Below are 13,998 nucleotides of genomic sequence, written 5' to 3'. Positions count from 1 at the left end.
CCCAAAAAATACTACAAAATTATTAATTAAAAATTTCGATTTCAAGAATCCTGCAGAGGAAACTATAATTTTAATCAGTGAAGGAGCCATTTCCGACCCTACAAATCATATATATTCTTGATCAGCATTAACAGGCGAATCTTTCTGGCCATCTCAGGAAGCAAAACAAGCTTTTCCAATTTTTTCAAAAAAATTAAAGGGGTTACATCGTTAAAATTGTGAAAAATCTAAAAAATAATTGGATTTCTCAAAACTTTATAATTAGTAAGCAGATTTGTTAAGCGCCAAATAACTAATACAGGAACGCTTTCCGAATTGAAATTTATGCATTTTTGACAAAGTTATGCGATTTTTAAACTTTGTCCCAAAAAATACTACAAAATTATTAAGCAATAATTTCGATTTCAAGAATCCTGCAGAGGAAACTATAATTTTAATCAGTGAAGGAGCCATTTCCGACCCTATAAATCATATATATTCTTGATCAGCATTAACAGGCGAATCTTTCTGGCCATCTCAGGAAGCAAAACAAGCTTTTCCAATTTTTTCTAAAAAATTAAAGGGGTTACATCGTTAAAATTGTGAAAAATCTAAAAAATAATTGGATTTCTCAAAACTTTAAAATTAGTATGCAGATTTGTTAAGCGCCAAATAACTAATACAGGAACGCTTTCCGAATTAAAATTGATGCATTATTGACAAAGTTATGCGATTTTTAAACTTTGACTGTCCCAAAAAATACTACAAAGTTATTAAGCAAAAATTTCGATTTCAAGAATCCTGCAGAGGAAACTATAATTTTAATCAGTGAAGGAGCCATTTCCGACCCTATAAGTCATATATATTCTTGATCAGCATTAACAGGCGAATCTTTCTGGCCATCTCAGGAAGCAAAACAAGCTTTTCCAATTTTTTCAAAAAAATTAAAGGGGTTACATCGTTAAAATTGTGAAAAATCTAAAAAATAATTGGATTTCTCAAAACTTTAAAATTAGTATGCAGATTTGTTAAGCGCCAAACAACTAATACAGGAACGCTTTCCGAATTGAAATTTATGCATTTTTGACAAAGTTATGCGATTTTTAAACTTTGTCCCAAAAAATACTACAAAATTATTAAGCAATAATTTCGATTTCAAGAATCCTGCAGAGGAAACTATAATTTTAATCAGTGAAGGAGCCATTTCCGACCCTATAAGTCATATATATTCTTGATCAGCATTAACAGGCGAATCTTTCTGGCCATCTCAGGAAGCAAAACAAGCTTTTCCAATTTTTTCAAAAAAATTAAAGGGGTTACATCGTTAAAATTGTGAAAAATCTAAAAAATAATTGGATTTCTCAAAACTTTAAAATTAGTATGCAGATTTGTTAAGCGCCAAACAACTAATACAGGAACGCTTTCCGAATTGAAATTTATGCATTTTTGACAAAGTTATGCGATTTTTAAACTTTGACTGTCCCAAAAAATACTACAAATTATTAATTAAAAATTTCGATTTCAAGAATCCTGCAGAGGAAACTATAATTTTAATCAGTGAAGGAGCCATTTCCGACCCTATAAGTCATATATATTACTGATCAGCATTAACAGGCGAATCTTTCTGGCCATCTCAGGAAGCAAAACAAGCTTTTCCAATTTTTTCAAAAAAATTAAAGGGGTTACATCGTTAAAATTGTGAAAAATCTAAAAAATAATTGGATTTCTCAAAACTTTATAATTAGTAAGCAGATTTGTTAAGCGCCAAATAACTAATACAGGAACGCTTTCCGAATTGAAATTTATGCATTTTTGACAAAGTTATGAGATTTTTAAACTTTGACTGTCCCAAAAAATACTACAAAATTATTAATTAAAAATTTCGATTTCAAGAATCCTGCAGAGGAAACTATAATTTTAATCTGTGAAGGAGCCATTTCCGACCCTATAAATCATATATATTCTTGATCAGCATTAACAGGCGAATCTTTCTGGCCATCTCAGGAAGCAAAACAAGCTTTTCCAATTTTTTCAAAAAAATTAAAGGGGTGACATCGTTAAAATTGTGAAAAATCTAAAAAATAATTGGATTTCTCAAAACTTTAAAATTAGTATGCAGATTTGTTAAGCGCCAAACAACTAATACAGGAACGCTTTCCGAATTGAAATTTATGCATTTTTGACAAAGTTATGATATTTTTAAACTTAGATCATTTTGTCTTTACGAAGTAAGCCTGCTTTCTTGTCTTTAACTTTTAAAATGGAAGAACTAAAAGCCAGCTTTTACCTTTTCGGTCTCTTGCAAATGTACTCAGAAATGAGAATTTATTAAATCAACACTAAACTGTATATAATTTCCCTCTTTATGTCTAGGTTTAAGCCATTTCTCATACCATTGGCCACAATTATATTGAAATTATCCCATCAAAAGCTAGAAAACATATCAGATTGACGAAATGCCGAACTCGTTAAACCAATAACTAAAGCACCACGATCCGTTCCATAGTTCATTAACCCCAATAAAGAAAGAGAGAAAGTTGACAAGATCACCAACTTGGCAATAAAACCATAAAGTTATCTAGCTGCCACACCTCTCACACGTCATCTGGGGTATGAGTCAGTTGCGGACCAACATGACATTTCACCCCACTCTCTATGCGAAGCGATATCAACACCACTGCTGGCGTAGCCAACGTTATCGCACCTCAATTAGTAGCGACCTTGGCCAGAGGCGGATCTTGGAGCTCTTGGAGCTCAAACCAAACACAAAACATCAACTAATAAATCAACGTAGGGGAGGTTAATAGGTCACCGGGTGTCTAGGGTCGAGGAGGAAACAGATGCGGATGCGTATGATAATATACTCACTCGTCAGGCTTGGGATGATGCCGCACTATGTGAATGATGCGACCGGGCGGATACAGGGGCTGATGCAGGGTTAAAGCTATAGAGCTATCCGTCGGATGAGCGCTGGTCGAACGGGCAGTGCCACGCTCCTTAAAACATATTGAGAACTTTTAATAATTGTATAAACAGAGATAGGGTTAGGCTACCTCCTGGTACTGATTGATGTGCGTGTCCTGGCCGGACATGTTCACCACAGAGGTGGGCTCCGGACCGCAGCCACAGCAAATGACCGAACAGGAAATTGTCTTCCACTGAGAAAAGGAAATACAATTAAACTCAAGTCATTCTGGATCTTTTGAGTAGTTCAAACCCACCTTGGGATCCACGCTGCGTTGGATGGCATTGATGAGATCCGCTCGCAGGGCTTCCATTTGGTTGAGACCAATGCGCGGCACCACATCCTTGCCCAGCACCACCGAGGTTATGAATGATTTGGAGTACTCCACGGCGGGCATACTGGAAGTATGATTAACAAAATTAGCTTCGTTTGATTTGGTTGAATTCTCGGACTAAGCAAACCTGAGCAGACCGCCTGGTGGCGAATAGCTGAAGCACTGCAGCGTGGGATGATCGGGTTTCAGCAGAATGGCCAGTATAGCCGCCGTGCCGGCACCCAGTGAGTGTCCCACTAGCACCAAATCGAAGGTATGCGTGTGCCTATCCGGATTTCGTTGCAACGCCTTCTCAATGAGATTCTCCTGTTGCAGCTTGTTACGTATGTAAATTGCTGCTTGCACCATGCCCTTGTGGCCCAACCAATCATCGCGAGGCGGATGAAGTGGCAGGACCTCACCCTCGGCATTTAGATCCGTCAGGATGTCCTTCATACTCAACGTTCCCCGGATACTGATCACAATTGCCCGCTGCGTATAATCGATGGCCACAAAGAAGGGCGTTTCACCTACGTCCACATGATAGGTGGCATAGACAATGTCAATATCGCCCAGCTGCAGGGTTTTCTTCAGCGCCGCGTAGTTGCAGAGACAGCAATTGTCCTGGATTACCTCGGCATCATCACCACTGCCACAGCAACAGCCAAAGCACCTGCAATAAACTCGAATAAGGTAAGAAACTTTCTCTAGGAGCAACAATCTTATAATACTCACTTCAATTCCGGCAGCAGGTGCCACATTTTGGTGCGATTTATGATGACGTACATGGGCCAGCCGTAGGCACCTTGGGCAAAGTACATGTAATGGATGACCGTCTGAAAGAAGTCGTAGTTTTTGGCATCGTTGAGTGCTAGGAACTGGGTCCGCTCTGTGATGGGAACACCGCTGAGGAACTCATAGGTGCCATTCTTGCGCTGCCTCACAATGGCCTCACGCTCTAGCCGCTGGAACTTTCGAAGCAGAACCAAACCGGCCACCACATCCGATGGCACCACATCCAGTTCCCGAAAGAAATCGCTCAGCAGGCGGGCAATGTCCGTGAATGAGTTCCGGTTGCGTTCCGATGAACCCATACAGCAGAATAACAGGCGACAACGATGATCCCAACTGTCCTGGTAGGCGCGCATCACTTTTCTGTAAAGGATTTCGAATTGTTTTAGATATATGTTCAATAATAAAGAAGGTAATGTGAACCCACCTTTGTCGCCAGTTGCGATTCATGCTATTGCTCCTCTTGTAATTGAAACGCGACTCTGTTTCCCGCATGGAACGCTGGTACTTCTTCATCTTCACCCAGGATCTGCCGGCTGCATCGAAGGTGCACCATATTGTGATAAGCGTTATCACCACCAGTACCCAATTGCAGATGATAATGGCTGTGGGAGAGGGGTTAAAGACGCGGAAAATATAAGTTCAATAGGGAATCTAGTTTATATATATTTAATTTATCGATAATTGATGCTTTAGTCGTTTCGTTATGCTTATCCCTAAATAAATATTTTGATTAATATATCAGACACATATAATCGAACGCTACAACTGTAATTAATATGAGTACAAAATTTACATTAAATCTAATTCGAATAGTCCTATATTATACACTTGGAATGTGCTTTTAATTAAAATTATTAATATTCAATCATTAAATAAATTGGTTAAGGCCACAATCAGGAAAAGCGAGTTAGAAGAAAATCTCTGGCAAGTAATTATATAAAAACGAGGAAAACAACTAGAAAATAAAACTAGTTTTTGCATTTAAAAAAAAATAGTTATATAATATAAAGAAACTTGTATATTATAATATTTAAAATCAGTAAATCCAAAGGCCCTGACTCGCAAATTAAGTAAATTTCTCTGCCCGACCTGTGTGGGCACTATCACAATATGTAGAAATTATAAACAGTATTAATTGGGAATGTTTTTATAGAGAAAAAGGCAAGAATGATATATTAAAAAATATCTAAAACTTAATATCATATTCCAAATTTCTTTTAGTTTAATATATATAAACTTAAAGTATAAAAACATATCTCATTTAAAAAAAAATTGGTAACAATTAACAAATATCTAAAAATTGTTTTTAATTCATTTGTTCTTTTCTTTTATTTCATATTTAAAAACATTTGCTTTTTTTGTTAACTATTACTTTATTAAGAAGGAAGAAAATGTTTAAAAACTATTTATAATCTATAAATACTCACCTATATAGACCTTTTTGGGATCATCGATGGGTGAGGTGGCATAATAATGACCCAGCCAAACGGAGCCCACCACCAGCCAGGCAATATCGAAGAGAATTACCACTGAAAAAATACATAAATTTTATAAATATACAAAAAAATCAATTTAAATTTAAAATATATTAAAATTTGAACTATAAACCAATAACATACAGCTCTTGAGATATATCCAGATGTTGATCGAAGTACGCGCCTCGGCATCCAGAATGCTGCCCCGCATCGAGATCACACATATACCTATTTCTACGCATATTGAAACTGCAAGGAAATACATACATTTATACATATAACCAATAAATACGAAATAACGACTACTATCATACTCACAAAATAGTATCAACAAGTAGCCTATTAGATGATAGAACAATAGTTTTATGCTTAAAATTCGTGTATTATACTCAAAGAAACCCAACGAGAAGCCAACAATCACAAAACTGTCACAACAACAAGAAAAGAACAGAAATATACATTAATATTTGTTATGAACTAGAACTAAGAATGGTTAAATGGTTAAATTCTATTATATCGCTCTGTTTTACATACCAAATGAAATGAATTGTCAGGAGAAATGCGCCCGGCACCACGAGATCATCAGAGCCGACTGACCAGCGGCGTCTGAAGACCACAAGACCAGGCATCTGAAAGGAAATTGAAAGTATAAACTATTAGTTTTTATAATAAATCAAGGATTGATAATCAAAAACACCTTTATAAGAATTCTAATACATTTGTAAATGATTATCAAGGAATTAAAACAAACTTGTTCTTATTAAATTAAAGTTTAGAGAGTACACCACTGCGTATGCGTGATATGGTGTGTGAAATCAGGATTTAAAAGAGTTAAAAAAGGATCTATAATCTATAAAACGTTTCGAACAACTAAAACACATTTGTAAATACTAATCTTGGAATAAAACCAAGCTTATCTTAATCAAAAGTAAGTTAGGACATTACACCACTGCGTATGCGTGATATGGTGTGCGAATTAAGTATATAAAAGGGTTTTTTGTATAAACAGATACTAATATATTTACATAAAAGTACATATATATTATTATTTCTACCATCTGTATATATATATTCTCAAAAATACCTTTCAAAACCCTGAAAATTACTTTGAGTTCCTTTAAATTGTGCGTAGCACATCACGCATACGCAGTGATGTACGGCTTTAACTTAGTTTAACCAAGGTAAGCTTGGTTTTGTTCTTTGATTTTTACTGTCACGGTTTTAAAGGTAAAGGTAGATAAAATATTAAATAAATAAAAATAGTATATATATTATAAACAGAAAAATATACTTCGGACTTTAAAATGTATAGCAAAGAGCTTACTAGTAGTTTCCAAGGCTTTTTCTGTGACATGTATAATAAAAGATATACTATGGGATACTATATCATATATAATACCATGAAAATCTTAAAGTAATTAACGATATGTAGCTAAGTGTTTTAAGACTTTCTTGGTGAAAGTGAAAAAAGATCTACTAACCACCTGCTGCATTTGTTTGCTCACAACAACGTTCTGTATATGACCTGACTTATAAAATAAAGTCTCAAATATATGTATTTCAAATAAAGGAAATTAAAAAAGATAATACATATAAACACATATGCTTTCTAGGAACATCTGCTTATGAATCCTTTCCCATAATCATACAACTTGAGAGGCCAAAATGCCTGTGGCAATTGGTAATCTGCTGAAATTACTATATAATCCCACACACTGGAAAATCAGTGGCAGCCGCAGCAACGTGTTCATATGGCTACCATATACGCGAAAGTACAGTCACAGTCATGTCAATATGGAGAACGAACGCAGCTCGGAGGCATGGCTTAAGGTTCCCATTTTGCCACCTAACCTAGAGCACAACCTCATCCCCCTAAATGTCATATAGTGCAATGTAAAGCAAAGCATAATCAGGGTTAGACAGGAGCAGGGGGGTAGGGTAGGGTGGTGAAGACGTTAAAACTACACAGAAAACAAAATGTGTTCAAATATATTGATATACTAAATAAATGCCTTGTATATATTGTAAAGAATTTAAATAGAATTTAAAGATTTTATATTTATATATATTTATATATATTTTATATATTTATATATATTTTATATATTTATATATATTTTATATTATATTTTATATATTTTATAAATACATTTATATTATTGAATAAATATATTTTCTATTATATTATAATAAATCTTACGGATATCATATCAAAAATATTGTAAACTTTGATCTATCAAAATTAAGTAATATATCAAAATTAAATATTTATATCTGAGAAAAATATCCCTAAAATGACAGAATATCAATTTACTTTTTACATACATATACCCCAAAGAACACCTAATTTGTTTAAATCAAAATTAAATTTTCCTTCATTAACATTTAAGTAATAAAGTAAAAATTAGTACCTAAATATCTAATATTTATTATCAAAAATTGTATGAGATTTTACATATTTTTCTTATACAACTCTTTGTAATGTCAAAAAAATTTAATTTAAAACGTATCCCAATGTTATTTATCGAATTTTCCATAAATGATCAATAAAGTATTGATTTATTTCTTTCTGCTCTTTTCTAATTTATACATATTACACGTATTTTTATAAAAGATCTGTTTAGTTTTGGTAAATATCAACTTGATTTGTTTAATATGAAAAATAGCTTTCCTTTAGTATTTGTAAACAAAAGTACATATAGAACCCACAAAATGTTGGCACACAAGATTCAAAAATATTTGTAATTAAATAGTCTTAAATGAAACATTTTCCACTAACACACTTTGTATATTTCGAGGCCCCATAACTAAAATGAAATTACTAGAAATTCTAGTGTATAGCAACTTGTGTTTGAAGATGTAAGCCATAATCATGCTTGAAACCGTCACCATAATCACACTGGCTCGACATTGCAACGGGGTTCCGATAAGGCGGGTTTAACATGGGAATCGCACAAGGGAATGCACACAGATATATTTGCATATCCGGGGATTAACTAGAAATGCTAATGAGGCCAAGACATGCCGGACTAGTTGGACTTGCCAAGTGAACACAACAACTCAAGTACGAAATACTATTTTGCGATTCCAAAGTTCACTTAAAATCACTATACGATATCGCATTACTACATTTTTGGGGCATTATTTATAGACTCCTGGAGGCCCCGGATGATTTAACGACCTCTACATATAAACATATAAACAACAGCGTGTAATAAAAACTCATTGAGTACCGCGACTAGACCCAATATCTTCGTCTGTTTATCATCTTGAAAATGCGAAAAAGAAATATTTAGGTTTTTATGGGAAAGTGAATTTTTAGTTCAAGTTTTTAGTTTCGTTATCCCAGCGGGAGGTTTTATCTGAATGTTCATTTTATAATCCATCATTTATACTCATTTAGATTGTTTTTATGCACATTTTTTATCGATTAAAAGGCTTAGATATCGTTTCGAATTTTTAAGTAACTTGTAATCACCATTAAATTGCAATTTTCCAAGCCATTAATAAATAATCAAGATAATAAATCGAGCGAAGAGAGTTGATATTATAAATTGCAGACATTAACAGGGTTGGTAAAGGTAGTTTTAAACATTGATAAATAAAAAAAATATAAAAAATATATAACAATATATAATATATAATGTTAAGAATAAAACAAAAAAGAAAACATACTTCAGGAAACCGAAATTTCTATATTTTTATTAAATTAAATCTGCATACTCAATTTAATATTTAAAAAATGTTTCATTTGTTTTAAAACTTTGGATATATACAATTATTTAATTACTATTTAAAGCAAAAACAAATAATAATAAAACTTTCAGAGTATATTCTACAAATAATAAACTATTTAAATTTGTACGCAAAAACTATAAACCAACGAAAAAAAGAGTATTTAACTCCCCTTAATAAAGTTTTCTTTATTGTCTATATTTTTGCTACTGCTTACACTCTTGCCAAACTTTAATGCAAACTATATTTTCCGTGAAACTTTGACCTTTTCCGCATCAACTTCCCTCACCTTTGTTATTCTCGGAATTGTCTTTGGTGACTGATTGTTTTATTCATGTAATATTTACCGCTGCCACCAGGAGAGCTTTGGTTCTTTAATTGCAAGGATTTAGATTCGGATTCGGATTCAAATTCAGTTTCCGTTTCCGTTTCAGATTCAACTGGTAATCCTTATCGGCAAGCATTTACTCGTACTCATTACCTTCATCCAAATAGCAAAGGTGAGTCAAAAGGTTCTGGCATTGACATTGGCATTGGCTTTGCCCCGGTGAACTTTGCCTTCACAATGGACAAAATGCCGATGACTGTGACGATGTCGTTCTGAATGTGAATGTGAATGTGAATGCGAATGTAAATCTGAATGACGAGCCATGAGTTTGCATTTATTTGCACACCATTTGGCCGTATGGCCAATGAGCCATGATTTGGAACCATTATTGGTTGGATAACAATAGCAGGGTGCTCTCAGTGGTTACGAGGGGGTGAAAGGTGAAAAAGAAGCTCCCACCGCCCTCCGGTAACTTGAAAACCCATTAGAACAACTACAGGTATAAACATTATCACACGACACTGACAAAAAAAAATATCTACATACAAATTAATTTAATAAATAAACTTTGAAGACCTTCAAGGTTTTTTATACAAGGCAAATTTAAATGTTAAATTTGGAAGTAACTGCTCTTCATTTAATATTTATCTAAATTATTTATTTCTTTTACCGAAAATGTCCCTAAAATTAAAAATATCACCTTAAAGAAGAAAGAAAAACTAACTTAGGGTATGTAGGGTATTACATACCTTGAATCATGGGATTGTATCAGAAATCGACCATAGCTAAGCATCAAATACTTCTTATCTTTACATCAATATTTATCGGTATTTTTGTATGCCAGTTTTAACGAATCAAAGTTTAAAAAACTCATAACAAAGCCAAAAAAGTATTAGTTTTAATCCGGTAAACTTCCCTATGTTAGTTTTTACCAGCTTAACAAATCTACATACTAAATTTAAAGTTAAAAAAAAATATTACAATTTTTATACATTTTTGAAAACTTTAACGATGTAACCCCTTATAAAATTTGGAAAAAACGATGGTAAAATGTATTTTTCTGTCTGAAATGGCTAGATCGATCCGGCTTTTCATGCTGATCAAGAATATATATAATATATGGTACTCCTTCAATACGTTTCGAGCTTCTGACTGAAATCATTACCCTGCCAGGGTATAATAAAAGTAGTACACTTAATTTTAAAAGCATTGTGATTCAAGTAAATTAAAAACTAATACAGAATTATAATAACAATGTAAATTAGTTTGAACTTAACAATTGACCAGGATTTTGAGTGCAGTGCACAGTGGGGAAAAAAGGCACACAGCTGTCGAAGAAGCCGTAATGGGGCAAGGGCAGAGTAATTGATGGCAATTTACTCTTTTGTTTCGATGTATCTGTGTGGTAAATGCATATATGTTATAGATATACATATAGGAGCGTATTCAATTATTTAGTTATTGCCATTATAAATGACGATGATAATTCCCGTCACGGTTATTGGCTAAATAATGATCCGTGACGCCGCCTATATCGCTTCATTTTTTTGTGATTAGGTTCTGTTCCAATAAATCTCACAATGGGGATCGTAGTTCTTTCACATATTTTTTTTGGAAGCCGTAACCATCCATGTCCGATAAGATAATACCCAGAGGCAGACACTAATCTAATGTTGGGTGGGAAAGGGGGTGAGAGATGTTCGAACACAGGTGACATGCACTCACTTCCACTTGAGATATATGTATGTACTGCGGCTCGGTTCGCGGGGGAATTCGTGGTAAGCACAGCCTTGATGGGTGCAATTAACAACTGGATTTATGATAAGCCATTAAAACAATTCATCAAGTGCTTTGGGCGGAGTCCACCGACCAAACCGCGATAATGCAGAGTTTCTGGGTTAAACAATTATGACTCAGCCAGAGTTCTTCAAAGGGCCAGCCATCAGGTGTATATAATTTAATTAAACACAACATAATTGAAGTACCATCTAAGATACCATATCACTTAATGCCATATCCATGAAATCTTCATTATGGATAGATTGTTTGTTTAAAGATTGGTTTTTAAGGGTAACTTTAAGTGTTTCACTTTAAACATATTGCAAAGATACATTTACATAGATATGAGTATACTTTTTATTCAATTAAAACCTGCTGCTGTCTTACATAAATATGCATGACTGCATTTTAAATTTAAGAATTTAAAGACCTAACCCCCATAGTACCTGCAACCTCAGTTACAATTCACAAATTCAATGGAAACCACAATTTCATAGAATTCTCTGAAATTTGAACGTTTTACCTGGTTGCCATTTCTGTGGTTTTCAAAATTAATTTCAGCGTTCGTTTATTTAGGGCTTCAATTAAAATTAAATATTTATTCATTAGCAAATAAACCTTCAAAAATGTTGCCCCTTAATTAAATTCACTTATTTTACTTGCACAATCTTGAATGCAGTTTTGTAAGTTATGACACATTCCTGATTGATAAATTAAAATAAATAATACCAATACTTAAGGCATTTGAACTATACGAAGATGCTGTAAATCAGGTTGTTTTTCTATGAAAGAAGGAGCACTATAACCACAAAATAAGGAATGGAATTTTCGGGAAACTGCTACGAGAGAGCTCAAGAGGTGTTACCTAGGTAACATGTTTAATAAGCGCTTAGAAGAGTCCTTTATTTGGTGACATTATTTACCACCTTAATTAAGGAAGTTATTTATTGTTTCTAATTAATTTATACTTAAAATCATGTTTTTTAAGTTGGTGTAAATTTATTTGTGGTTCTACAAAAATTATGAAAACCATACAAATTACTATCGAATGCCTAACGATTGAATAAAAAAAATGTCCACTATACATTCCTGGTTAGAAAAAAATGTAAAATGGCAAACTGCATTAAAGTTCAATAATAAAACAACAACAACTTTTGCAGAAACAAGATGCTCAAAGTTCGAGGGGGTATTGTTTAGGTAACAAGTTTGAGAAGCTCATAGAAGGGTCCTTTATTTGCGAACATTAAAATTGCAGCCGAGAAAGGTTTAGTTGCGATCAAACATGGTTTCTTGCATAAGATTTAAGCACTAAGGTGGCTTTCATTTATTTAAAAAGAAGTACATGAAGTAAATATTATAAATTAATAAGAATAAGTTTAGTAAATAAATAAAAATCTAATAATGAAGGCTTAAAAGGAGCAATACGAAAATATCTTTATTCTACATTCTTGGTTAGTACAATATGTAAAACGAAAATAAAAATAGAAAATTGGCAAAATGTTTCCAAGAATTGTTTTAATTAAGACAAGCATATAAACAATGCTTAATTTGTTATAAAAATACCACCAAGTAGCCATTTAGCCATTAGGAAACTTGTTTGCGAAAATCATAGAACGGTGGCCCTTGGAAATGAAAGCGCGTCTAATGGGGCATCTGGCACGTTTCAATCGATTGCAAATGTAACCTGATGTTTTGTGTACCCTAGATTGTGTGGACTGTTTGCTTTTGGTCCTATACTAAATTTAGCAGCGCTCGTTGCGAATCCATTTTACTTAAAGTCTATACAGAAATATATAAACATCACAGCGCCACCGGACTATGGGGGGAAAATCGATCTAAATTTAGATGGGAACAGAGAGGCATCGGTGTTTAGTATCGTTATGGGGACCCTGGGACCTCGGTACCCCGACTATTTTTCGCATATTTCGCCAATTGAATTTCCATCGCACTTGTGTCGCTGCAATTTTGGAATAAAATACTCGCATTTTCTCTTTTCTCCCCCCTCTCCCCACACCAGGAGCACAAAAGGTAACGTATTTATTCACCCACGGAAACTGCAGGTGCCCCCCAAGGGGTTAATTGCACCCCTTTTTGTGATCCCCCGCCTGAGCCTTCAGATGTGAATAACTTTATAAAACCAAGGCGCACACTCTCTGATTGCGGTTTCCACCTTCCTTTCCTTTCCTTTCCGCCACATTATATAGTTTTAGGATTCGCGTGACGTGTGCTCCCTTCCGAGCAATTAAAATGAAAATAAGCCACCCAAAAAGGGGAAAAATGCCAACGAACGGATTTACACTGCGAGAAAATTAAGGCATCTTAAAAAAAATGTAATTAAAAAGTAAATAAATAATGAAAACTAACTTCCAAAAATGTATATACTCATGCACTGTGCAATACACTATATGATTATATCGGAAATCTTTAATAAATAAGCTTAAAATATTAAAAATTTTTAAATCAATATTTTTGTATACCAATTTTTTTGACAAATCTAAATTTAAAAAAAACTTATAACAAAGCCAAAAAATCATTGATTTTATTGGGTTAACAAATTTGCATACTCGGTTTAGAATTTCATAAAAATTAAAATTTTGTAGCAATTTTTCATGATTTTAATGATGTAACC

The 13,998-nt window shown here is 33.7% G+C and overlaps 1 protein-coding gene across 12 annotated transcripts in view; it reads right to left on the bottom strand.

Annotated features, from left to right (window-relative positions):
• inaE (inactivation no afterpotential E) overlaps positions 1 to 13,998 on the bottom strand; it is a 73,871-nt gene that overhangs the window by 45,375 nt on the left and 14,498 nt on the right. For 11 of the 12 annotated variants that reach the window (XM_086838980.1, XM_086838987.1, XM_086838991.1 and 8 more), the window contains exons 3-12: positions 6,062 to 6,156; positions 5,846 to 5,952; positions 5,672 to 5,776; positions 5,480 to 5,581; positions 4,477 to 4,654; positions 3,993 to 4,412; positions 3,406 to 3,930; positions 3,201 to 3,342; positions 3,033 to 3,137; positions 2,848 to 2,975 (exon numbers count right to left, since the gene is read on the bottom strand). In XM_086838980.1, coding sequence (XP_086695106.1) covers positions 2,848 to 2,975; positions 3,033 to 3,137; positions 3,201 to 3,342; positions 3,406 to 3,930; positions 3,993 to 4,412; positions 4,477 to 4,654; positions 5,480 to 5,581; positions 5,672 to 5,776; positions 5,846 to 5,952; positions 6,062 to 6,156 — 1,907 coding nt within the window. The remainder of the gene's footprint in view (positions 1 to 2,847; positions 2,976 to 3,032; positions 3,138 to 3,200; positions 3,343 to 3,405; positions 3,931 to 3,992; positions 4,413 to 4,476; positions 4,655 to 5,479; positions 5,582 to 5,671; positions 5,777 to 5,845; positions 5,953 to 6,061; positions 6,157 to 13,998) is intronic. The other variant, XM_086838982.1, reaches the window with a different exon arrangement.

This window comes from Drosophila serrata, unplaced genomic scaffold (assembly GCF_035046125.1).
Source record: "Drosophila serrata isolate PLE 108 unplaced genomic scaffold, ASM3504612v1 contig_362, whole genome shotgun sequence".
Taxonomy (NCBI): Eukaryota; Metazoa; Arthropoda; class Insecta; order Diptera; family Drosophilidae; genus Drosophila; species Drosophila serrata.
The sequence above is the reverse complement of the archived record's forward strand: the minus strand, read 5'-3'. Positions and strand labels throughout refer to the sequence as shown.